This window comes from Eufriesea mexicana, unplaced genomic scaffold, assembly GCF_001483705.2.
Source record: "Eufriesea mexicana isolate 0111107269 unplaced genomic scaffold, ASM148370v2 scaffold4287, whole genome shotgun sequence".
NCBI classification, from domain to species: Eukaryota; Metazoa; Arthropoda; class Insecta; order Hymenoptera; family Apidae; genus Eufriesea; species Eufriesea mexicana.
This window is the reverse complement of record NW_016912272.1, coordinates 236921-263177: the sequence shown is the minus strand read 5'-3', so window position 1 is coordinate 263177 and position 26257 is coordinate 236921. Positions and strand designations below refer to the sequence as shown.

The following is a 26257-nucleotide window of genomic DNA, read 5'->3' as shown; positions in this document are numbered from 1 at the left end:
AAGTAAATATTGTATATCGGTTAAATTTTTAAAAACAGATATACAATCCATTGAAATATTATATAATGATACTTATTACTTTACTCGTAGTGGCTGGCTCTTGCATATAAGTATTACTCATGTTTGTAAGTCTCCTGTAATAGAAAAAATCCTTCGTTAATAATATTTCATATTAAATATTTAGTTATTTATAAATCAGTCAACCAAATGGTTCTTTTCTCGAATAATCATACCTTTTACCTCCTTTTGACATTGGCTTTATTGGCCCAGTGAAGTCCATGATGTGCCACAGCACCATTATAATTGCTTCTTTTATAGTTTCCAAGTCCCTATAGATATTACTAGACATTTTTGCCTTAGTGCAACATTTACACTCCATATTCAATTTAAATTTATCCTTCATAACTATTATCAATTGTTCATTCTCTATCTCTTCAATGATCCTCATATTTGGAAGTCAATGCCACACATGTTTCTCTCTTGATACATATGCTGCCCCTTTTATGTTTCTTGATTTGACATAGTATACATTTTCTCTTCTCATTCCTTTTATTCAAACGTAACACATTAGCGATGATCATTGACTTTGACCACTGATATTAATATTCATTTATATCAGGAACGCAACATACCTTTCAATCTCACTGTATTCTCCATATCTTGTTGTCGTAAGAGGCCATCACCTAAATTAATTGTATTCCTTTTTGTCTGCCTAAACCATCTGCATTTTCAGAATTTTCATTTGACCATCAAAGATTTCTATCTTGTATGTCATATGGTTAACCGACCTAGAATGCAATAGACATATTATACTTTACATATTTATATTGCTGCTTCAATTTTTTCTTGGTATAAAGTATAATTCTTGGCATCTATGCTGATGATATTCCATGAGACCAATATTTTTCTATTGTTGCACGTGCCTGTTTATTTCAACAGAATACTGTCTTTTCTAACTTACACTATTTAATTATAACTAAAGGTTATGTTAATACAAATACTTACATTCTTTTCGTGATGCAGGCACACCTGCATGGACACAACAATGCTTCCGGCGTTTGTTTGTAATTTTTTCTCATTTCCTATGCACTCTCCTGTTCACTTGGAGAAAAATTAACAAATCGCTCAATTTCTGTGTTTAATTTATGAAATTTTATAATTGCGTTGTAAAGGCGTACCTTTGCATATTTGTCGTCTGCCAGGTAAAGAAATGAATGCTGATTGTCTAATTAAAACCGCTGTTTCGGCTGAATTTATTAAAGAATGTAGAAAACTTTATGATTTTATTTATTAAAATAAATTAAAATATATTAGGTGCACGTAATCAGAGTTAGTAAACTATTTGAGAAACTATTCCAAAATCATAGATGGCGCTGATCGCAGGCGGTAAAATTTGTATTCGAACTGGATACTAGAAATCAATTCGACAGTAGAAAATTAATAAATTGCCAAGTTTTTGTAATTAATTCATGAAAATTTATAGCTGCACAGCAAAGTTGGAATTATAGGCAACATTCTTATAGGATGTTTAATTTAATAATTAATACTTACATGAGCGATAGGTTTTGTATTTCCTGTAGTAAACAAGATTGCTATAGAAAAGTATTTTTCTTACATAATATTATTATTTTGTAATAAATATAAACTAGCATAAGGAAGCGTAAAGAATAAATTTTTTTATTAAGAAACTTTATTTATAATTGTGTATTTACAATGTTTTTATAGGCGAAAAATAAAAACAAAACAAAAAATATATTTAAAAGAATTATCAAAACTATGGACGGGAATCGAACCCCGGTCCTCCAGTATATCAATTCTCGATCGTCCATGATTTTACATCATCTCCAACAATTCTCTAGACAATACTTTTTCTACTTTGCAGTACATTTTAATAATTTTACTTACCTCATACTTACCTTGTACTTACCTTCCCTTACTTGCAATTCCTCCCCTTACTTACCTTAATCCCTCTTCATTTAAATATCATTTAAACAGATATTGCCCACTCTCTATTTTCAAATTCCAAAGGGAACATTGAAAATTTACAAGAGGTAGGAAATATCCTAAACTTTGTGCGCAGCTCTTAGCTTGGTATCGATTCCCAAAAATTATTCTTTGGAAAACGATACCAATTACCAGGTCTCACCACGTGGAGGTGGCTACGCATCGAGACCCGACATGCGCCCTAGTGGCGCAGCCTGCTGGCGCTACCTGTATCAAAGGTACCCTAATCTAACTTGGAGCGAATTAAGTTAAAATGACTCTACTGACACTTTATTATATTTCGTGTCTTACAAAAGGGGTTTCGGTTCGGTATACTGAAACTCTACTGTCGCAACGCTAAGATATTTTCAAGTTCCCATAAAAATAGGGAATGAAATATCAAACACGCGAGCTAATAGAAAATCGCGACGCGCCCGAACGAGTTCGCGATTATTCGAAAGACCGACTAGCCTAGGCGATGTACTCCCGTGTACAGAGATAACTTCATACCTCGGCACCCTCCCGATCGGGCCTAGCTCAATTCCAGTCACTGTCGCACTCGCCAAGACTTACACGTGGACCAAGGATAGTCCCTGAACCAATGAAACTTCTAGTGTCAACGCGAGGGCCCTGCTGGGCGGTTGCCGGCCAAGACAGACACTTCGCATCCCAGCCACACGGGGTAGAACTTAATCATCCCTGTGGTCTAACCGTAGATGGTACTAGTCCGTCAGCCAGCATGTGCCCGAGCCCCAGTCGCGTACGACTTAGGCAGCGGACCGCCCCGTCGAGGTCAGAAGACGCACTGATCCGAGGGGGTCACCCTGGAACCCGATGCATGACGAGATTGACAGTGACTGGAAATGAGTGTCGGAGACGAGTCGTGAGGATGACTTACGAAGCATGTACTTATCGAGTACACGAGAGCACGTCGCGTAGGCTAGTCGGTACTTACGAACGATCGCGATTATCGCGAGAACAATTATGTTCTATTTGCTAAACGAGGGGGATAAGAAAATGATAGAGAATTTATAAATTTCGCTCCAAGTTAGGTAGCTTACCTTTGTACAGATAGCGCGCACATGATACTTAGTCTATGGATCTATCTTATGATTACTTAAAAGTAAACGCACGCATCGTTCATTGATGTGTCGCAAACAGAATCTTGAGAAACCTAAAAGCTAAAACAGAATATATTATTGTTAATATGTAGCTGAAAGGAAAGGGATTAGTACGAGGAAACCATCAAGGATAATAACGAAATGGAACGAGCAAGCCAACGACGAGACCTGAGCAACATAACTACGAGACAGAAACATTCCAACGGTGAGATATAAACATACCAACGAGGAAGCGCTCGAGTATTATACGAAATACTCGAACGCTCTAACGAAAACAAATCGAACGGAAGTCGTAAAATTTGTGAAAGGAAAGATTTAGCCAACGATGAGACATAAGTAAACCAACGACGAAGCATTCGAATATTATACGAAATACTCGAATGCTGGAACAAAGAGACAACTAGAATGAAAGAAATAAAAACTGGAAGAAGAAAAATAATTAGAACCTGAAAGAAAAGATAATTAGTACCTAAAAGAAGAAATTATTGTTAAATTATTTAAGAGAGTGGACAATGGCCACTGAATAACCATTGATATAGCCAACGATGATATACAAATATACCAACGACGAAGCACTCGAATATTGTACGAAATACTCGAATGCTGAAACAAAGTCAAATAGAATGAATGAAATAAAATCTGAAAAAGGAAAGATAATTAAAACCTGAAACAAAAAATAATTAGTACCTGGAAGAAGAAATTATTGTTAAATTCTTTAAGAGTGTGGACAATGGCTACTGAATAGCCATTGATCTAGCCAGCAATGGTATACAAATAAACCAACGACGAAGCATTCGCATGTTGCACAAAAACATGTGAATGCTCAAACAATGAAATCTAGAATAAAAGAAATAGAATCTGGAAGAAGAAAGATAATTAAAACCTGAAACAGAAAGAAAGAATATTAACGCGGACCCTCCGAAGTCAATCCGACAACTGGCTCGAGTCTTCAGGCGGGCCCCTTATATAGCGGCGGCCGGCCGAAGATTAACGAAAATTTCCGAATTTTACCGATTCCTTTAAAAGTTACATTTCCGGTGTAATAACTAATACTTTATTAACTTTTTCGACTTTTATCGTTAATATATGTTACAAACTATTTGTTAACAACAATTTTAATTTGCTATTGACAATAAATTTATTAGTTTATTAGCTTCTTGTAAGTTACGAATAAATTTTAATACAAATACGTTGCTTGTTTAAGTAGTAGCTAATAATTTATTAATTTTTTTTACATTTATTGTTAATGTACGTTGCATAATATTTTTTATTAACAATTTTGTTTTGCTATTTACAATAAATTTATTAATTTATCAGCTTTTTGTAAGTTACAAATACATTTTAACATAAATACGTTGTTTGTTTAAGTAGTAGCTAATAATTTATTAACTTTTTTTATTTTTATGGTTAATATACGTTGCAAATATTTATTATTAACAATAAATGTAGTAATTTGTTAACTTTTTGCTAGTTATAGATGCATTTTCACGCAAATGCGTTATATATACTAGTAGTAGCCTATAATTTAATAATATTTCCACTTGTATTATAAATGTACGTTGTGACCAATTTATTATTAGAAATAAGTGTAATAATTTTTACACTTTTGCAAATTATTTCCTTTCTGTAGTAAATAAGATTGCTATAGAAAATATTAGGCCTCGCTGGGCCCTCGAATTACCCGCGGAAGTATTATCGGTTCGCCTGCTATTTTCGTTCTCGAGTAAGTCATGTCCAGGTTGACAGTGAGTAGTAGATTTGTATCGAGGACGAATCGCGAATTCGTTAGTTTCGGCCGTGTATAGCCTCTTTCGTATTAATTTTTATTTCTTGGCATTTTCTATATTTTTCTTGAATCCCAATTTATACGGGAACTTAGAGTCATTAGAGTCTTTCGAAATGGAAAGTGTTAGCGTTGCGGAAGTTGAGTATTAAAATTTAGTATACCGATTCGAATTCCCTTTTATAAGACACTGATACAGTGCGAATAGCTTTTGCTCTATGTTAGACAAGAGTGTCTTTGGTACAGAAGGCTGCCAGTAAAGCGTTCATTGTGAGGCTCCTAAGGCTAGAGTCCCTATGCATAACCACCTCTACGTGGTGGGATCTGATAATTGGTATCGTTTTCCAACGAATAATTTTTGGGAAGCGATACCAAGCAAAGAGCTATGCTTCAAATTTAAGATATTTCCTATCCAAATTTGTAAATTTGTAAATTTTCAAAGTCCCCCTCGAAACTTCGTTTTCCAACGAATAATTTTTGGGAAGCGATACCAAGCAAAGAGCTATGCTTTAAATTTAAGATATTTCCTATCCAAATTTGTAAATTTGTAAATTTTCAAAGTCACCCTCGAAACTGAGTAACTTTCATTTGAAACATTTTCGAAACAAACTGTAGTTTAGAAGATAATTAAATACCCTATGAGGACACTACAGTTGGATGTGTGTTAATGGTACACCCTGTATGTTATCATATCCTACTCACCTTTTATTCTTATTTATAACAAAAATGTGAAGTGAGAAATAAATATACCACGTACAGAGAACAATGATTTTTATTATTTCCCTACTATACTTATCTTACGAACGCACCAAACATTTGTCAACAAATTTCATCGGAAAATAAAAATATAACAAAGTTAAATCCGCTTGTCAATATATCATCTATTTGGCACGAATTATTGTAACAAATATACCCGTTCTTTCTCCCTTCCTCTGAACGTTATTCGCGAACATAAAAAGAAGATAAAAAAGATACACTTCCTTATCGACGTTGCGGTCAATATGGCGGAGGATACATACGTCACTTTTTCCATATCTTTGTTTCTGGACACGAGTCGATTTTTCTTAAGCTGCTATTACGCGGGTTACGAACTCCTATCACACACATATACATCGATGTCGCATGCATTTACTCATCGACAGTGTACGACTCTTCTCGTTAAAAAGATCACAAGGTAGTTTCGAACATATACGTTTGCCAATGTGCATACAGAAATCACATAACCTCTCGACAAATTCGCATGCATCGTGTCGCGAGTAAGTTGATTCATCCTACGAATCTGCTCGTCGTTGTTACGCATATTTATAGATCCATATTTACAGATCCACCCGTAATGAAACATATATGACTGCGGTATGTCGAGCGTGGCTAGATCATAGCCAGAACGCGACGAGTCGTACCAGAAGTGCTACTTGCAAACGGTAGAATCGCGGTGTACGAAGAGGATAACGCTTTATTTACAGAATCTTATAGACCTCTTTCTTCCTTCTCACGAGATAAACCTACGACGAAACACACATAAGGGACGGGTATGGTTTGGAAGGTTTCGAGCAAGCACAGCTTTCTATCCTACGATAAGTTTCGCAACCATCGAGCGTTCTTGAGAAATGAGGAGGATCCCTTTGGCCAGATGACTCGGTGATGTTCAAGCCCCTTGACGAAAATTCCCGTACAATTTTCCTCGCGATGTCCGGTTATAGCCACTGTGCAATCGTTGTTTCCTCGATCGAGTGCCTTCATCGCAAGAATCGTCGGTTGTGAACGGTTGAAACATCGAAACAACGCTCTGACTTCCTCGCAAACCGAACGTGTATTGGAACTTGCTTTTTCTTCCGCTTTGTGCATCTGGCATCCACGACTCAATCCATTTGCATGTCCCTTATCGTTCGACAAAGGAAAGCTGAGGTTATTATACCGAATGTCTGAAACATACAGTGCTTGATCAGATTCCATGGATCTAAGAGGGAGGTTCTTTTGAGGAAACTGGAAATTCCGTTTCACGTATATCTGAAACACGCGTGTATACGTGTGCTTGCTATATCCGTGTATTTCTTAATGCATACGTGTGAGTAAATGCGTATTGACATATCCATATTGTATTTCGTATAGTTATTGATATATAACAGAATACTTAGATATACTTATGTAAGGAATTTGAGATAAAAGATGACTTGCTAAGTTACAATAAATCAACTCAAACTCAACTAACTCGAACTCAATTATTTTGTGTATTGTTAGTTGTCAGTTTATTTATACTATTTTATTTATACTAATTTATATAATTAGTATAATTTATACTTATATAGTGTAATATATATAGTATAATTTGTACTAATTTATACTAATTTAATACTAATTTATTTATACCATTTGCGTCATTAATTTGATTTCTATTAGGATCGTGATAATATTTTCAATCTGATCTTTATTAAAATTGTTTTTGTATCTAATGAAACCTGAATTTTGAAAAGTGTAGTTGTATACAGGGTGTCGATTTTCATCATTTTCATCGATTTGAATAATCGAATGAAAAAATTTTATTCCTTTTCTTTTTCGATTCGTTTTTCTATGTAGAATTACCCTCTTCCTGGTTGTACTACTGTTGCTGGAAAACCTTGCACAGGTGGTTTATTGTTATTGTTGTATTGTATTGATGTATATTTGTGAACGAATTTTGTGTGGACAATTCTAAGAAAATTTGTTGCTTTTTGTTATTACTTGCAATTTAGAAAATCGTATATTTATTTTACGAATTATTTGCGTTAATGGATTTAAGTATTCGAGTATTTCGGTATAAATAATCGCGTGGAATAAAACATGGATAGATTAACCCTTTGCACTCGACGAATTTTTGGCTAAAGAAGAGTAGGGCTCAAACATTTTCTATTATAAAGCTGACGATATTTTTTTTCAGCAGTAAATAAGAAGTCATGTAATAATTAACACGTAGAATTATTTGATTTCGATACCTCACACACCGTTACATTATTTAAACTTTGATATGTTAATGATTATCGAGCTTCGAAATTTTATTAAATGGCGACTGTAGAGCGCCTCTCGAGTGCAAAGGGTTAATACACGTGAATTGCAATCACGTGTACACGTACAAGTGAGTAAAATACGGATATATTAATTACACGTGACACACGTGTCTTCGATGCACGTTCAAAGCCATAATCTCTACTGGAAACGTACTTGTATACCAGCCATTGTCATACCCAGGAATACTAAGGTGAAGCTCTCGTACTGCAACCAACTTGTAATTTTGGCGAGACAGCCCTAGAAACATTTTACGATATAAGCTGAAGAAATTAAATAATAGAAATGATTTTTAATACCATCTATAACCAGATGTTTCTTTGTTTATGAGGAAAATAAATTGGAAGCAGTAAAAATATTTTTAGTTTGGTAAATTAGAATCCAATAATTGCTATTAACCTTTTCCCAGTACAATAATGCCTAAGATTTGTAAATAAAAAGAATATATATATTTTATAAATATATATGGATATTTTTTGCATTTTAACTATTTATAAAATATTTATATTCTTTTATATATTTTCATATTTTTGTATTTTTGCATATAAATATTACTAAACAATATTTTCTCCCATTATGGATCAAAATCGGCAAAGGTAGACTGTTTGATATTATTATACTAATATCACGATAAATTAAAATAATATAATGAGAACTGAAACCAATTTTTGAAAATACTCATACACACTTCGAAACCACAAAGGACTATAGTGAATTAAAACATATTGCAAATCCATTTATAATTGGAGATATTAAATTATTCAAAAAATTATTTAAAAAAGGACATAATACATTGTGAAAATCGCTTTTCTATTTGTTTTAGAATTAAATACACGTTTCTCATCACCCTCGAAACATTTAAAAATTTCAGTTTCAGTAAGAAAAATAAAAAGATGCTTCTAAGAATGACAAAAATTTAAAACGAAATGATAAATGTTTAAATTTAAATATTTATTAACATCATGGATAATATCATTGATCAAAATAGCTTTAAAGCACACAGATGTGAATTGACGAGTATAAATTCGTTTCCCTCGAAATTTTAACAAATCAAATTACGCCTGTATTTTTCTATATTTCTTTTCACGTTCGGTTTTTATTCAGCAAATTGGATGAAAATCGGTAGCCATTTTTGATCGGGATAAAAGAGTCGTCAGCGATTTCGATAATTTAATTAATTAAAAGTGATTCATTTGGCAAGTGAAGTGTCCCAGTTCAAACCTCGATTTAGTAATTCAATAAATTCATTTTTTCCCCGCCCGATGCATGTAAGAATCTCATAAATATGCAAAACGTAAGAAGCAAGCATTCACCAGTTGTCAATGACCCCTTCGTATCAAGTAAGATCGATGGACGTTACTTTCGAACGTAACAACACTGGAAACATACTATAGAGTTCCAATATACATCATTGTATCTATATTCGATGTATTTCGATAGTTACGTAATTGTCATGAATGCAGGAAAATTAAAAAAATTATTGTTATCAGATACATTTGATTAATTAATTTTACAAATTATTATTTCATTCCAATATATTATGATAATTACATAATTGTCACGAACGCAAGAAGATTTAAAAAATAGCTGTTATTATATATTCGATTAATTAATTTTGTAAATTATTATTTTACTCCAATAGTAATAAATTAATTTTGCAAATTATTATTTTACTCCAATAGTAATAAATTAATTTTACAAATTATTATTTTACTTCGATATATTACGATAGTTATGTAATTGCCATGAATGTAGGAGAATTTAAGAAATAGCTATCATCAAATATATTCGATTAATTAATTTTGCAAAACATTATTTTATTTCACTAAATTTAAGGGGCCATTGCGTGTAAGTTGCAGATACTAGAAAGAAAATGAAAAGAATGTGTCAAAATGAAATATTGTTTTATATATGCAATTAATACTGACGAATAATGTAAGATATTTATAGAAGAAAGATTCTGGTATTTCAAAGAAAGAATTGTACCATAACAGGATACTTTTATAAAATGATAGTTGTGAAATGTTTCTTTAGTCTAAGATAGGAAATGAATTAAGATAAAATGAAGAAATAAGATCCTGCCTGCCTTATACATAGCTTTCAACAAAGGTAGTCAAACCTGTTAGCGCTAGTGTCATCTAGCGGTTACTGTAATAATTAAAAACTTCACGAAAGGTATCTAAGTACCACCATTTGCGGAATTAGTTGTTGGTAAAGTCTTCAGTGTTCTTACTTAAAATCTTGACAATAAAATTGTTATTTAAGAAGTTAAGTATTTAAGTAACATTCATGTGTGCAGATGATAGTGTTTTAGACACATCGTTTAGATTATACGAAAGTATATTTATCTTGGAAGTAATATACTTTTATAACATCATATTCAATACAATTTTAAATCAAACTAAAATAAGAAGCTTGGGTAATTATAATAACTTCGATTTGTTATTGACGAAAATTCTGGTTATAGATGATTAAATTAATTTTACCTTACCATGTTAACAGTTATTATTCTAACCTACAAATAGTATATAAAATTTATAGATCTCTAGAGGGTTGGGGTAGGTAAGGTTATGTGAGGGAGGTGAGGGAGGCAAAGTGTGAGGAACAAAATAAAATTTGATATGTGATTAGGTTAATAAATATTTTCATACTTCTTTTCATAATTCTTTATAGTATTTAACGTGATATTTCTTCTTTTTTTAAGTACATTTTAGCTCCTCTTTAATTCTACATATTTTCAAATTCAAGTCTTCTGTTTAAATTCTTTGCCCTTATTTTAAATCATATTCAGTAAAACATTTAATCTTTTCAGATTTATTCATTCTTTAGCTTACTCTCGAAATCTCCTAATGGGATTAAATGAAAAGATTGTAAAAACGTTTGGGAGAAGTATTTCATGAAATCCAAAAGCAGCAGGACTATTATTCAATGGCTCTTCAAAAATAAAATCGCAAAAACTATGCAGGTTTCTATTATTTTTATGACTTTTTGTGTCGCTAAGTCTTAAATGTTTCATTTTGCTCCAGATTCTGCAACGTTATGAAAAGTGCCCATTTTGTTACGAATATTACACTTTCGAGCATGCGCAGTTTACGTAGCCACGTTTGAATGTGTCGCGTTAATTTCTTACGCCAAGTTGCATGCATAATATAAATTATGCTAACATATTATAATTAAAGTAGTCAAAACAGTATAAAATCACGAAAAAGAGAAAGAGAAATATTTTTGCTTTTTCTTCTTCCTGATTTTATACCGTTTTGACTACTTCAATTGTAATTATCTGATTGCAATTACACGATTTGTCGTAATTTCATGAAACAAATAATACAATTTAAACGTAAAAGCTGAAATTAAAATTATAAATTACGATATGCGAGAGTATAATTCCTTTAACTTTCATTAAATCGAGCAATCTACCTATTGTAAAATAATTTAATCGTAGTATGCGTGTAACTGTACCTCTTTATGCCGATATCCATCGTGTCCTTCTTTGTCTTCCACTTGACATGCTGCTTCGTCCTTTGGTTTCGGATTTAACCACGGTTTCTCGGTCTTTTCCACGATGAAATAAACGTTTAATGAACGTAACGCAAACGAAATTGCGCATAAATCTAATTACTTACATGTTTATGAAACACTCTTGACACGACACTCATTGGACTTCCTGTATCTGTTGCCTGCGAAGCAAAACAAACGTCACGTATCTCGACTGATTATTTCAGCACGATTATTTATAACAAAGATGAAGTCTGAAGCAATACGACTTTGTTTCATTTTATAATAATAATACTTGTCAACGATAAATCTTATATTTATACTTTCTCTTAATCCGTGTATCATGGGCAATTAAAATTTATTATTTTTGAAATAAAAGGTATTTAAATACGTCCAGGTCATCCTTACTTGACATATTTCCTGTCCATTGTGACAGAATAAGTTATTATTAGGATTTATGCAAATTAATAACATGGGAAGGTGAATATAAATCTAACGAGTGAATTTTGTGTCAAATGCTGTATGAGTCTGGCGAGTTAAAAGGTACGTGAGTCTAACTAATCATAATGTATCACCTCTATCTTCCCAAACACAATGATAAAAATAAAGTACACGAATTCTCGTTATTAGCTGGAAGTGTCACATCTACGAATAGCGTTCTATTGTAGCACGTAACAAAGAGAGAGAACAGGAAACGCGGGGATCAAATGAAAGAGAGCAACAAAACACTGGCATGAACATGAGATCAATATTAACTATTTAAGTACATCAGACTGTGCTGTCAAAAGTATGGATTTCAAGAGCATCAGAGATGGTCAAAGAGAACACAGTGTTCCTCTTGCTTTTGTACTATCCTTCCTGCTAACATACCAAACTCATACAGTATTACCCAAGTATCGACACTCAAACAAAATGTTGAATCTAACCTGTCAAAAATATCAATCCTCACTGATAGTGTCGTAAATCTTTAAATATTTTTAAATTTAAATATAAATTTTGATAAATTCATCCTGATGAATTGCGTGCAAGCCTTTAACTTTCTAAATAACAGACCTAATAAATAATTTGGTTATAACGTAATATCAATTTACCATCGAATTTCTATAAAGTTTATTTAAAATCATCTCCATCTATCACTGCTCTAGATCGATTTTTCTATCAAGTCCTACAGTCTATATTTTGATGCCAAATTTACATTAGAAGCAGACCAAGCTCTGGTCCCACAAACTATCATTCCAAATATTGGTACAGCCTCAGTATATGTATTGATTTTGACGTTAACATAACTTGGTAACCAGATTCCCCATCAAATTCGATGATTCGATGACATTATGGCGATTAAATCTTGTAATTACAGATTTGATTATCAGAATCAGTGTCTTCTAACTACTTAGAAGTTAAAAATCTAAGAGCAGATAGTGTTGAAAAAGGTTGGAATCGAATACATACTACGTGTGACGTAGGTCAAATAGGTGAAAGAATTTTATGCCAACTATATGGGTCTCCTGGATATTAAACAATGTCGGTGTGGACGTTAAAAACGTATAAATCAAAACAACAATAGGAAAGACATTCGTTTTAAATGGATTTCGAAAGTACACTTTCAACGTTTGACGATATTTGAAATGGCGCGAAGCGAGATACAAAGGGAACGTGCAATTATATTCTGAAAATAAATCGGTTTCCAGTACCTCTGTATTTCTTAAAATGCAGCACGTGAGAGGGACCTGCTTCCTGCTCCCCGAAATCTGCTTGTCCCTCCACCAGGCTGTGCCATTGTAGTCCTCGTATCCATGTATTCCGCAGCAATTAAACTGCAATGGAATCACTCGTATGCTCTTTGGACCATCGTAATATGCCTCGATGGATATACCATGTCGGGTATTAGGCGTCCCTCAGGCGCGAAATAAAATTTGCATTGTGCAGTTTTCTGATCTTCTTCCGTTCAGAAAGATGCGAAACACAATCGTGGAAATGGCCTTTGAAATTGCCGCGCGTGAAATCGAGTCGAAACGATCGATCAAATTCGCGAAACATTGCGGCGATAGCGTGGAAATAAATGGGAGATTATATTCGCGAGAAACCAATGAAAAGTGTCTAATTGGTCGAGGAATATTTGGTATAGGTGTAGAGAAACAGTATTTGGATCATGCATCTAAAACAGAAGACTTTTTAGTGGAGAATGAAAGAAACCCGGCCATCTTGGTATGCTAACACAGTTGCGCGCTCTGGCTGTCAATTCAGTTACTAATAATGGAGTGTTTCAGCGTTGTTTGAAGAAAGTGTTCTTGATTATTGCTAATTCATGTAAATATCTTTGGTTATTTATAATTACTATGACATCCAGTTTTACTAAACTGAAACCTTGACGAAGTATTTATAGTTAATTTTCAAATTTAATTCTAGCGCAATTTATCTGATGTCTGGTTTGTTATACGAAGAGGTTATGGTTACTTGTAGAGGTGTGTTCGAAGTTTTAATTCATTTATACTTTGATTTTTTTGTTAAATCTATGATTAGAGGTAAAGTATAAACCTAAATTAAAATGGCGTGAGTGGATGATGGTGATCAAAATGAATGAAAATTTCATACTTGTGGCTATCACCATAGGTGGCTCTTAACTCTTTGCACTCGACGATTTTTAGATAGCTAGGGAAGAGTAGAAATTCAAAGATTTTCTGCTATAAAGTTGACGATATCTTTTTAAGCAGTAAATAAGAAATCGTATAATAATTAACACGTAAAATTATGTTATTTCCATACCTTAAAAAATCATATAACTGTTATACTGCTATATTATTTTAATATTGACATACTAATTAATATCGATTTTCAAAATTTTATTAAATAGTGACTGAAAATCGCCTCTCGAATGTAAATGGTTAATATTAATTATGATCGGAAATATATTTATGAAATATATTATTATTAGAAGTAGTCTAATTTAAAACTTTAGCATACCAAGATGGCTGAAAACCAGTATTCCTTCTCTGTCTTATGATTCAACTCATCATAACTACACATCGTGTTTCAGACCCGTAATTTATATCAAATACTGAAGATAATGGCGTGGACAAGAGTGCACGACTATAGCTTATAGCTTCGAGTAGACGTGTCCGAATGTATGTCCGAAACATTTGCATAAGATGAAAGCAATAGCGAAGCACAGACAAAAGGCAACTGTGCCATATACGAACCATTGTACAAGGCGTTATCTAATTGCTGCTACAAGTCGAAAAGGGATGTACAAGAAGAAATGTCACTCTACATTTTCCACTTGCCTTTTCACGTACATTCGCATCTTTTCAGCTTGTACAACACATTCAATAACACCCTGTACATGGATGCAAAACGTATACGTATAGGGTGTCGAAAAGTTCACGCAGGAAGTAATTCTTCGTGGAAAACAAAGCTTTCTAATTAAAAATTGTAAATATCGCTCAAATATGAAGACGCGTTGTTCTCTCATACGCGCCATTTTTAACCGTTTGTGTCCCAAGTTAGTGTCGCCCTCTTCAGTCGAAGAGGCGCGCTCAACTTTGCCGAAGCACGTACTTACGTCACATAGCACCAACAAGCGCTATCGCGGCGATTGGGATTTTTCGACATAAAATTAACACATTTGCATCCAAGCGCGGAATATTCCGCGAGTCAGGACTGTCGTCTATCACCGAGCGCGGAATATGCCGCGAGCCACGACAATCGTCTATCACCGAGCGCGGAATATTCCGCGAGTCATGACTGTCGTCTATCGCGCCATTTAGACTTTTTCGCACTCGATTAAGGTAAGCGTTATCATGATTTTCTGGGTTTTTCGACCGTGTTCTTCCAAAAGCCTCTGGGACTCAAACTGTTAATAACCCTGAACTGTCAGCAGTCACGCTGTTTTTCGTTGCCAACACTGCCGCAGAAATGGCGCGAAATTCAAATCTCGAGTGAATTTTGCGACACCCTATAAGAAAGACCCGAGGTCTCGTTAGAATTGCAGACGTTGTCGCGGAGCAATTAAACAGCAATTATAGCCATAATTACGGATTAATCGCACAGTGCCCCATTCGTTCGACGTCCTCTATTTACCCCATAACCGCGCACGGTTATCTAACTCCGAGATTAAACAATCGATCGCAGTTATTAAGCAGACTGTTGTACCTTGTACTGCGCAAAGTCGAGACTATGGCTGAAGGGGATGTCGCTGGTCGGTTCGTCGCCATAGTCATCGGCCAGCTTGCTGATCAGTCGCTCCTCTAATCCGGAAAGTATCCGGAACGTCATTAGTCCACCGACAGCTGCTGTCACGAGCTCTGTGACGATCAGTGCCACGAGCATGCTCATATACTGGGGATCAAAATGCAGAGTGAACCATGGCCCTGTGCTTGATTATTTTAGATCCGGGATAAAAAGCTTTCGACGACTTACGGTGGCCAGTATGCATTGGTTCCCGTGAACAGCAGCTCGACATCCGAAGAAACCAACCGTCAACACCGTGAAACCGAGGCCAAGCAAGCTGTAAGCTACCCGGTTAATGGTTTCGTGCGGCGCCGCGTCGGGCACGAAAAGATTTAACAGGTGCCCTTTGCTTGATTCCAACAGCAGACATACTCCTATCATCAGTACTGTACACCCGGCCAACTATCGAGTAATTTCTTTTTATTTAGCTCCACCATGAGTATTATACAAGGTTCTTTATGTAACTGGGAAGAGAGACACTACACTGATCTCAGAATTAACCTGTTCCGAATTATACAATTCTATATTTGGCAGCGTGTGGTTAGGTTCACGTGTTCAATCACAAAAGCTGATTAGATTTTTGTTAAAACTGGACGAAACAGTATACCTTCAACGCATTAAGCGTCATGTCAGTCATCGGTACTAACACTGACCTTTCCGTCTAGACCGTGACAGTCACCAAGGGCTGTCAACGGTATACTTTTCGCACAGGACAATAGAGTATGTTGACTGACAATTAAAATATTGCTAAAAATACAGTGTATTAATAAATTTTAAATAATTTAGAGATGATATCACGAACGTATCTAAATATTTCTTCAAACATGAAACAAATATCTGATACAGTGGGTTAAACTGCAAGCAAGACGAAAGAAGCTGTGCATTCAACGTGTTAACGAAGTAATTTATGTAATTTTTACGTTGTAAGTAAAAATTGAAATTTTTTGAAGAAGTTTGTTTAATCTTAGAGCGGTGATGCATATCAATTTAACTCCCTATTGATAATGATGACTGGGTGTCAGATTGACTCCGTGTCATTACGATAGTAGTAACTCAAAATCAAATTGATTTTCTAATAATAATGTTAGAAAATTAATCGTTTTAAGCTAAATTCAAAAATTTTATTACAGCATTTTATTACCATCCTTCGGACTTAGTCAGTCTGGGCCTCAATAATTCTTATGGGCACCATAAAACCTCGGGGGGGTCTTCGAAGGAAGCAAGATTTCATAGATATCATACCATGATAAACTACAAAATTAAAAATTTATCTTATGTTTACAATTGGGAAATGCATATTTATAAAATAAACAAAATCAAATGCTTTCACAAGGACGTGTAATCTTTTTCGCTCAAAATAAGCCTAATAGGGGAGCAAGGGCTGTCTTAAGACAGTCTTTTACGGAATTTGCAGAAGAGTCGATATGAGAGTGTTAGTTGCGTGATCATATCATATCAGTTAGTCTAGTCTTTTAGTTTATACCTTACTCCTAAGACTCATGTAACTCGTAATAAATACATGGTGTCCCAAAAGTACGTATACACACTGTAATACCTTATTCTTCCTAATTTATTTCTTCTTTTCTAGGTGCAACCCATTTAAAATAATGGCTGATTTTAGACTATACTTTGAACAACGTAAATATATTTTAAAGTGCTACCATAAGTGTGAAAACATACTGCAAGTGCAAAGATAGTTTTATTAAACAGTAAAATATATACTGTTTTTATAATCACGCAAAGCGTGTATACATTTTTTGGGACACCCTGTATATATTGGAATAAAGTAATATCTCTTATTCCTTATATTTACCCATCAAAAGTATCCCTTTATTAACCCTTTGCACTCAAGAGATGACCCTCAGTTATCATTTCATAAAATTTGGAAGATCGATATTAATTAATATATCAAATTTAATGTAATGCAACAGTGTGCGAAATATCGAAGTCAAATAATTCTACAATTCTATTATTATACTATAATTCTTTATTTACTGCGGAAAAAAGTATCGTCAATTTTTTAGTAGAAAATCTTTGAATTTCTATTCTTCTCTAGCCAAAAAATCGTCGAGTGCAAAGGGTTAATATTGTAGGATAGCAAAAGGAATCGCGAATCGGCTATTGCCAACGAAAGCAAATCGTAAACCGATCGATATCTTCTAGAAGCAAATCGAAAAGTTATTCTATATAACAAAATTAAGTTGCGCGACTCCTCTACGGGGAGGTGAAGCGTAGGTTAAGGAAAGCATAAAAGCGTGGTCCTTGACAACCAAAACAGAGTCCTATGAAATCGGTTGTGACCAGCACAAGCGTGAGTCGCTTGGTGTTAGAAAGAGAGTTTTAAAAGAGTGCGTCTTTGCGTGTTTTCGTTATCTTGGTGTTCTCTCCCTAAGTTAAATCAGTTTACGAGTTTTGAGTATGTGTTATTGTGTTCTTGTTCTTTCGTTAATTATCGGTGTCTCAAGACCAGTCTCGCCATCCTACAATATGGAGTCAATTTGACGTCTTATTATCAGTAGTGCCATGAAAATAGCAATCACCACTCGAAGGTTAAACTTCACGACGACACGAATCAAAATTTGATCCATGATTTCTCCTCGTCGAATCTTTAAAATGATTCATTTTCTGGTCTCCCGAGACTCTCTGAGGATAAACATGTACCCAGAACGCGTACAGAGTACATGCAACTGAAGATTGTTGGTTAAGAGCATTTTACCGTAATTCAAAGTTTGCTAAAGTTGAGAGTTAAATTGATTAATGTACTCGAGTATGAAACACTTTTCAAATTAACCGTTGAATCCATTACCGAACCAAGTTATGGCATAAGCGCCCATTAAACTAGCAACTTGTAATTTACTGCTTCTTTCGCGAGTTGCTATACCAGAGAGCAGTTTGACGGAAAGAGCAACCATAATTCATAACCACGTTCACGTGTACAACGTATATTCGAGTAGGAAGAAAGAGGTAGAGGTTTTAAAAACAGATCATCGTCTGGTTTCTTCTCTTTTGTTCCTTTCATCGATTCAACGTTGCATCTCGATCCAGTTACGTGAAGTACCCTGTATATTTTAACGACAATGCATCTAACTAATGGTGTTTAATTGTCGCAGAATTGTAAAAAGCTTTAGGAAGAGGGTTCTCACTTATACAGAGTTTAACTTCGCTGTTTACCAACGTTATTTACAACTGTTTTCTCGCATTTGATAATCCACGCGAGATCTTCTTTGCAAACGGTCTCTAATTTACTATTCACAAGGTACTATTCGCTGTATACAAAGCTCTCGACAGACGAATATTCTCCATAACTTTGAATATTTTCTCGATTGTTTCTAAATAATTAATGCGCTTTATAGGAGAAGCTGCTTTTCATTAAAGTTGCTTGTAATTTATAAATAATTCTTTCATCCAGGAATTCTTTATAAATAACATCTATATCGTTATGGTTATAATTATGAAGTATATGTTGGAAAAAATTTCTGAGATAAAAGCGACATCTATGTAAGGAAAAATTTCAAAGATGTTTATGCAGTGAGACTATGTCTATGTACAGTACTGTGCAAAAGTTTTGGGACACTTGCATCGGTATCTAGCAAGTAGAATTAAGTACAGCTTATGGTACAACTGTTGGATATTACGATTGTACTTATTTAATCGTGTTATTCAAATTCGAACAAATTTTCGCATATTGTTATAGAAATGGGATTATTGTGTTTAATAATACTGTTTATGGAAATTGTGGACTTTCTATCGTATTATACGAGTGTCGAATTTTTCATCTTGTTATATGGTGGATACCAATATGTTCAATTTCGAAATATTGTTCTTCAAAGATTTTTTAATAAATATGAAACACTTATGTTGAGGCATTCAATTAACGAGTAAACTATTTTTTAAAATTATGATATCTTTCCTTGTAATTATAAATATGGGAGTGGTGCAAATTTTAAACGTCTTGGGTCCTTTTACTATGTTATTTTAGGTTTGCCAAATTTTTTTGCTGCGTTACACGTGTACTTACAAAAATTTTTGACCGCCATTTATGGGGAGCCATTGCAATTTTTTATCGAGTTATTAACTCATAAAAATTTTAGACTAATATGTGAGAGTTTTCAAAATTTTTGAACGTCTTATAGACTGGGTCATTGCAATTTTATATAGTTTTATACAGGGATTACCAAAATTTTTGATTGTGCTATATAATGATCATCACGATTTTTAGCTATTTTACAGAGAAGATTATTAAAGTTTTTTACTAATATCTGAGGAATTTAAAAAATTTTTTATTGCCTCCTAGAAATATCGTTAAAAATTTTTACCTCCGTATACAAGGATTGCCAAAATTTTTAACTATTTTGCGTGTTTTCGTTATCTTGGTGTTCTTTCCCTAAGTTAAATCAGTTTACGAGTTTTGAGTATGTGTTATTGCGTTCTTGTTCTTTCGTTAATTATCGGTGTCTCAAGACCAGTCTCGCCATCCTACAATATGGAGTCAATTTGACGTCTTATTATCAGTAGTGCCATGAAAATAGCAATCACCACTCGAAGGTTAAACTTCACGACGACACGAATCAAAATTTGATCCATGATTTCTCCTCGTCGAATCTTTAAAATGATTCATTTTCTGGTCTCCCGAGACTCTCTGAGGATAAACATGTACCCAGAACGCGTACAGAGTACATGCAACTGAAGATTGTTGGTTAAGAGCATTTTACCGTAATTCAAAGTTTGCTAAAGTTGAGAGTTAAATTGATTAATGTACTCGAGTATGAAACACTTTTCAAATTAACCGTTGAATCCATTACCGAACCAAGTTATGGCATAAGCGCCCATTAAACTAGCAACTTGTAATTTACTGCTTCTTTCGCGAGTTGCTATACCAGAGAGCAGTTTGACGGAAAGAGCAACCATAATTCATAACCACGTTCACGTGTACAACGTATATTCGAGTAGGAAGAAAGAGGTAGAGGTTTTAAAAACAGATCATCGTCTGGTTTCTTCTCTTTTGTTCCTTTCATCGATTCAACGTTGCATCTCGATCCAGTTACGTGAAGTACCCTGTATATTTTAACGACAATGCATCTAACTAATGGTGTTTAATTGTCGCAGAATTGTAAAAAGCTTTAGGAAGAGGGTTCTCACTTATACAGAGTTTAACTTCGCTGTTTACCAACGTTATTTACAACTGTTTTCTCGCATTTGATAATCCACGCGAGATCTTCTTTGCAAACGGTCTCTAATTTACTATTCACAAGGTACTATTCGCTGTATACAAAGCTCTCGACAGACGAATATTCTCCATAACTTTGAATATTTTCTCGATTGTTTCTAAATAATTAATGCGCTTTATAGGAGAAGCTGCTTTTCATTAAAGTTGCTTGTAATTTATAAATAATTCTTTCATCCAGGAATTCTTTATAAATAACATCTATATCGTTATGGTTATAATTATGAAGTATATGTTGGAAAAAATTTCTGAGATAAAAGCGACATCTATGTAAGGAAAAATTTCAAAGATGTTTATGCAGTGAGACTATGTCTATGTACAGTACTGTGCAAAAGTTTTGGGACACTTGCATCGGTATCTAGCAAGTAGAATTAAGTACAGCTTATGGTACAACTGTTGGATATTACGATTGTACTTATTTAATCGTGTTATTCAAATTCGAACAAATTTTCGCATATTGTTATAGAAATGGGATTATTGTGTTTAATAATACTGTTTATGGAAATTGTGGACTTTCTATCGTATTATACGAGTGTCGAATTTTTCATCTTGTTATATGGTGGATACCAATATGTTCAATTTCGAAATATTGTTCTTCAAAGATTTTTTAATAAATATGAAACACTTATGTTGAGGCATTCAATTAACGAGTAAACTATTTTTTAAAATTATGATATCTTTCCTTGTAATTATAAATATGGGAGTGGTGCAAATTTTAAAGGTCTTGGGTCCTTTTACTATGTTATTTTAGGTTTGCCAAATTTTTTTGCTGCGTTACACGTGTACTTACAAAAAATTTTGACTGCCATTTATGGGGAGCCATTGCAATTTTTTATCGAGTTATTAACTCATAAAAATTTTAGACTAATATGTGAGAGTTTTCAAAATTTTTGAACGTCTTATAGACTGGGTCATTGCAATTTTTTATAGTTTTATACAGGGATTACCAAAATTTTTGACTGTGCTATATAATGATCATCACGATTTTTAGCTATTTTACAGAGAAGATTATTAAAATTTTTTACTAATATCTGAGGAATTTAACAAATTTTTTATTGCCTCCTAGAAATATCGTTAAAAATTTTTACCTCCGTATACAAGGATTGCCAAAATTTTTAACCATTTTATATTGGAAGCCATAGTAATTTTTAATAGTGTTATATAATCTCATATGGCGATCACCAAAATTTTTAAGTGGCAGCTGTCAAAATTTGTAAGTGTCTTATAGAAAGTCCCATAGCTATTTCCCATTTTATTATGCAGCAATTATACTTAATTATACAGTAATTCTTTTCTAAAATATCTCAGTATAAAATATTGTTATAAATCATAAATTAGAGACAAATATTTTTCGTTTACTAAATAACTTGTGTAAAAAATTACTTTACAATATTGTTGCCTTTATTGCTATTAAAACAACAAAACATGGATCAATTTGCAGCACATTTTGAATTAATTAATACTCTTCAATATTCGAGAAAATTAAATAATGGGAGAAATTTCAAAAAATATTGGGAATGAAAATAGTACCAAAATATCTTTAAATTCATTTAGGAAGCAGCAAAGCATTTTTCATCGATAAATGGTCTGAAACTTTTGCACAGTACGGTATAAATTAAAAATTCTACTTAGTTTATAATAAAAAAGTTTCGCTATGACACAATGATATATAAAATCAACGCTAGTTTCAATGTAAATATCATCTCTTTTGTCTCTTTAAGAACATACAATTCCTATTTATATTCTACCCATCTATTAATAATTACAGCGACAATTACGTTAAAACTAACTTCTTGCAAGTCGTTCAATTTTTCTTGTAATTCACATCACACCGGTTTATTTACTGTTATTGAACTTTCTAGGTGATTGACTTTATTGATACACGAGCAGTTTATTATTAGTCACAGCGTGTGTATATTCCTTGTTTACGCTTTATCAGAAAATGCCGAGGCTCTTTATAAATTACCAAGTCGCTCCTATTTTCTGCGCGAGAAAAATACTTTCGAATCCTCATTTATATCAAATCGTACGAAAATTCTCGTAATAACTGGAAAATCTGCTCGATATATTCTCAAACCATATAACCAATAACCAAACGATTAATACTTTACCCATATCAATAAGTTGAATGTGAATAGAACGACTTTCAAGTACTTCATGCCGATCGTTTTCAAGACATCAAATAGTCATCAATCTGCAAAAACAATGCCACTCCTGTGAATTATTTCGAAACGAACACCGTCCGATTTTATCTGCCGCTATGCAACACCGAAACATAACCTAAAAACGTTTTGCAACAGCGCGACATCTAGCGTGCGAGCCGCTCAAGCGTGCTACTTTTAATTAATACGATCGCGCTGTTTCATTTCCACCCGTTCCACTTTTCCGATATCGACACCTCCGTTCATCCCGGCTCGAACATGGCAACAATCTGCTCTAAAAACCTGCAGCATCGAAACGAGTTTTAAAAACCACGCGCACACATACCCTCCGTGAACCACTCGCGAAGATGAAAATACCGTCGCGTCTGAACCCGACTCGAGGGGTTAAACGCGCCAATCTCGGAAGTTTGGAACACGGTAACAAAAGATCGAAGAAACAGCGGGGGGAGGTTGGACGGACGATTAATCGAACGATCGATGAAATCCAGCAAGCCGGGACGCAGCGTCGTGACAAGATCCAGCGATAAAAAGCGGTAATCGCGAGGAGAATTTGCGAGGGCGGGGAGGCAAAGCGCAGATTGACTTATTTAGGTCAGATCAACGTTGAAAGATGGACAAAGAAAGGGTCTTTAGAATCCTCGTTTCACTCTGGGGATGCAATTATAACTCGATGACGGACAATGGACGTTGCCGAAAGGGGACACGGAAATTACTGCGAAGCAGATATCCCCCGACGCACTGAAACCTGTTTGAACCGCCCGTTTCGACGGCAGACTATCTCGGTTAATGTATTATCCGTGGTGGAACGTCGTTACCGATCGGGATCAAACACCACGACGAAATTCTCCGCTCGATAATAGCGTCTCGCGAGAACTATACGTTAATTGATATCACGGGGTACTAATTAATTCCGGAAACTAAAATAAACTAATAAAATTCGGTCCAGAACGTGCTCGATTAATTACGAGTCGCGTAACAAGTGTACTCGTCCCGATTGGAAAATAAATCGCGAAAATTGAAATCACCGAAGTCGTGCACAGCTTTCTGTCACGCTTCCTCGCCATGATGGACGAAATCACGGAAAAATTTATCGTTTCGATCTAGGCACTACGCATGCTGATGGTCGAGCTTATGAATTACTGTTAACTAGTCGTCTATTACGTTACTTGCCATATTACCAGTGCGAGTGATGTAAACAGCCTCTGTGAAAGGGATAGGCGGTTGCTGGGTCCTGTTGATTCTCCTGCTCCCTGTTGACGCTTACTCGAGGAGAACAAGGGCGGGAAACGAAGCGCAAAAATGCGAGCAGCGCTCCCGAGACAAAAGCCAGAGCCTGATCTCCAGTCAGATCAATCTCTACCCAATGTATCTCTGTTCTTCTGTATACATCGATTCACAGGTGGTTCACGGTCCTCGGCACTGGGTCGTTTAACCTCTCGTCCTTCCACTCTCTGCCCGAGTTGTTCGATTCACGAGCACCAGGGATCCTCCGGGATCGGGGACACAGTGATCGAGACTGTGCACAGGGAAGGTAACGATGTTTCGACTGCTCTAAAGGCGGCTGCGAACGCGGAAAATCGATGTACCAATCTCACGTGCCAACTCTCGCAGTTTCCGCGACTCCTCCGATGGATCTCACCCCGAAACACCGATAGAGGATCCAGGCGCGTACGATCGCGACGCTACTGCCGAGGGTAAATGCTGGCAGCCCCGACGTCATCTGACTCGGGAGCGGTACACTCGCTCCTTCTCTCTCGCTGCTCGCCTCTCGCTCTTACGTCGACCCGTGGTTGGTCCAGATGCGACTGCGTCGCATTGTAACAGCGCCGACGCCCTCTGGTCCTTCTGATCGACCTCCGCTCGTTAGTCCAGACGTTTCTCCACTCGACCAGCCTCCGTCCCGACGCTGACTGACGTCCAAACCGTGCGACCAGTGGCCAATTCACCAGCCTTTACACCGGTTCATTCGAGTGTCAATTACCATCAGGCTGCTTTAACCCGGACCACGAGTTTCGCTGGACCCTGTTTCGTGAGTTTGCTAAAACCATGCTTGCATCCGGCTGTTGTCATGCTTGTCGTGTCTCGTGTCCTCTCCGCAAACGTCCCACCACGTTTTGTTGTTCTAGAACTGCGCCAAGTTGTTTCTGCAATTTGTGCTCTTCTCCATGTGTGCAGTGTCACGGTTTTTGAAACGTATCGGTGTCGATCGCGGGGAGGGAGACTCGTTTCACTCGGACGATGTTCGGGTCGGTGCGAGACGCTTGTGTTTCGTTGCCGCGTTCACGCTGTTCAGTTTATGTTAGACGGATTCGATGTTGATTTTTGATAATTGCATCTTTATGCTGTATCGAATGGGAGAATTTTCATGGGATTTTTTTAAGATTTGTATTTATTGGGATTATGAGTTTTAGTTGTAAAATAAATACGATATATATATATTCTCTATTAAAGTCTGTTGTTACTCGAGGAGGTATATCTGTCTTTGAGTGCTTCTTTAGAGAGACTGATCGATTCGCGAGAGAGTATCAAGAGGATACGTGACGCGAGAATGTTTATATAAACATTCGTTCTCGGAATTTGGATCTTGTAAATTATTTATTTAGATCTTGTAGTCTAAATTGATTTTTGTATACAATTAAACTTGTCTTTTCAACAGTTTTGTTATTTGAGCCATTCACTGCACAAATTGATTAACTCTACTTTTTGAAAAATATTTAATATAAAAAGTTATGACTATACCGAGTGCTTTGACACTTAAATTTAAGATTTTTCATAAAGTGGAGTTAATCGATTTATACAGTGAATGGCTCATTTATGAACGTTATTTTGGAGAATTTTGAAATTGCGTGGGGAATTGTATGTCACTTGTATTTAATAACCTATTTCATTGGCGAAGTTTGTATATAGATGATTTGTTTGAGATGCACTGTTAGTGTTTATAATATTCTTATGTGTTTTGATAGGTAATAAAAGAAGTAACTTAAATATATAGGTTTTAATATATAGGTGACAGTAAAATTATTTACTAAAATTTCTTTTCTTATTGTGTACACTTGCATGCAAATATAAATGAAAATGAAACTTTATTTAACTAGAGTCGTATTTGGGAGGGACAGATTAGAATAATATTGCAATACTTAATAAAATAAAATAAGCTTCATTAATAGAATAACGGATTAATATAATAGAATGGTAATTTGCAAACTAATTTGTAAAATTTCTG

The 26257-nt window shown here is 34.9% G+C and overlaps 1 protein-coding gene across 1 annotated transcript; it reads right to left on the bottom strand.

The window, feature by feature from the left end:
• Positions 1 to 5755: 5755 nt before the first annotated feature.
• On the bottom strand, positions 5756 to 24820 carry LOC108551494 (leukocyte surface antigen CD53). The gene is made up of 9 exons (XM_017905691.1): positions 24213 to 24820; positions 22984 to 23066; positions 15838 to 16050; positions 15571 to 15756; positions 13113 to 13235; positions 11550 to 11603; positions 11386 to 11478; positions 8083 to 8166; positions 5756 to 6809 (listed from the first exon to the last, which is right to left on the bottom strand). Exons 2-9 carry the CDS (start codon positions 23029 to 23031, stop codon positions 6747 to 6749), a joined length of 864 nt encoding a protein of 287 aa, XP_017761180.1. The 5' UTR covers positions 23032 to 23066; positions 24213 to 24820; the 3' UTR covers positions 5756 to 6746.
• Between the last annotated feature and the right edge of the window lie 1437 nt (positions 24821 to 26257).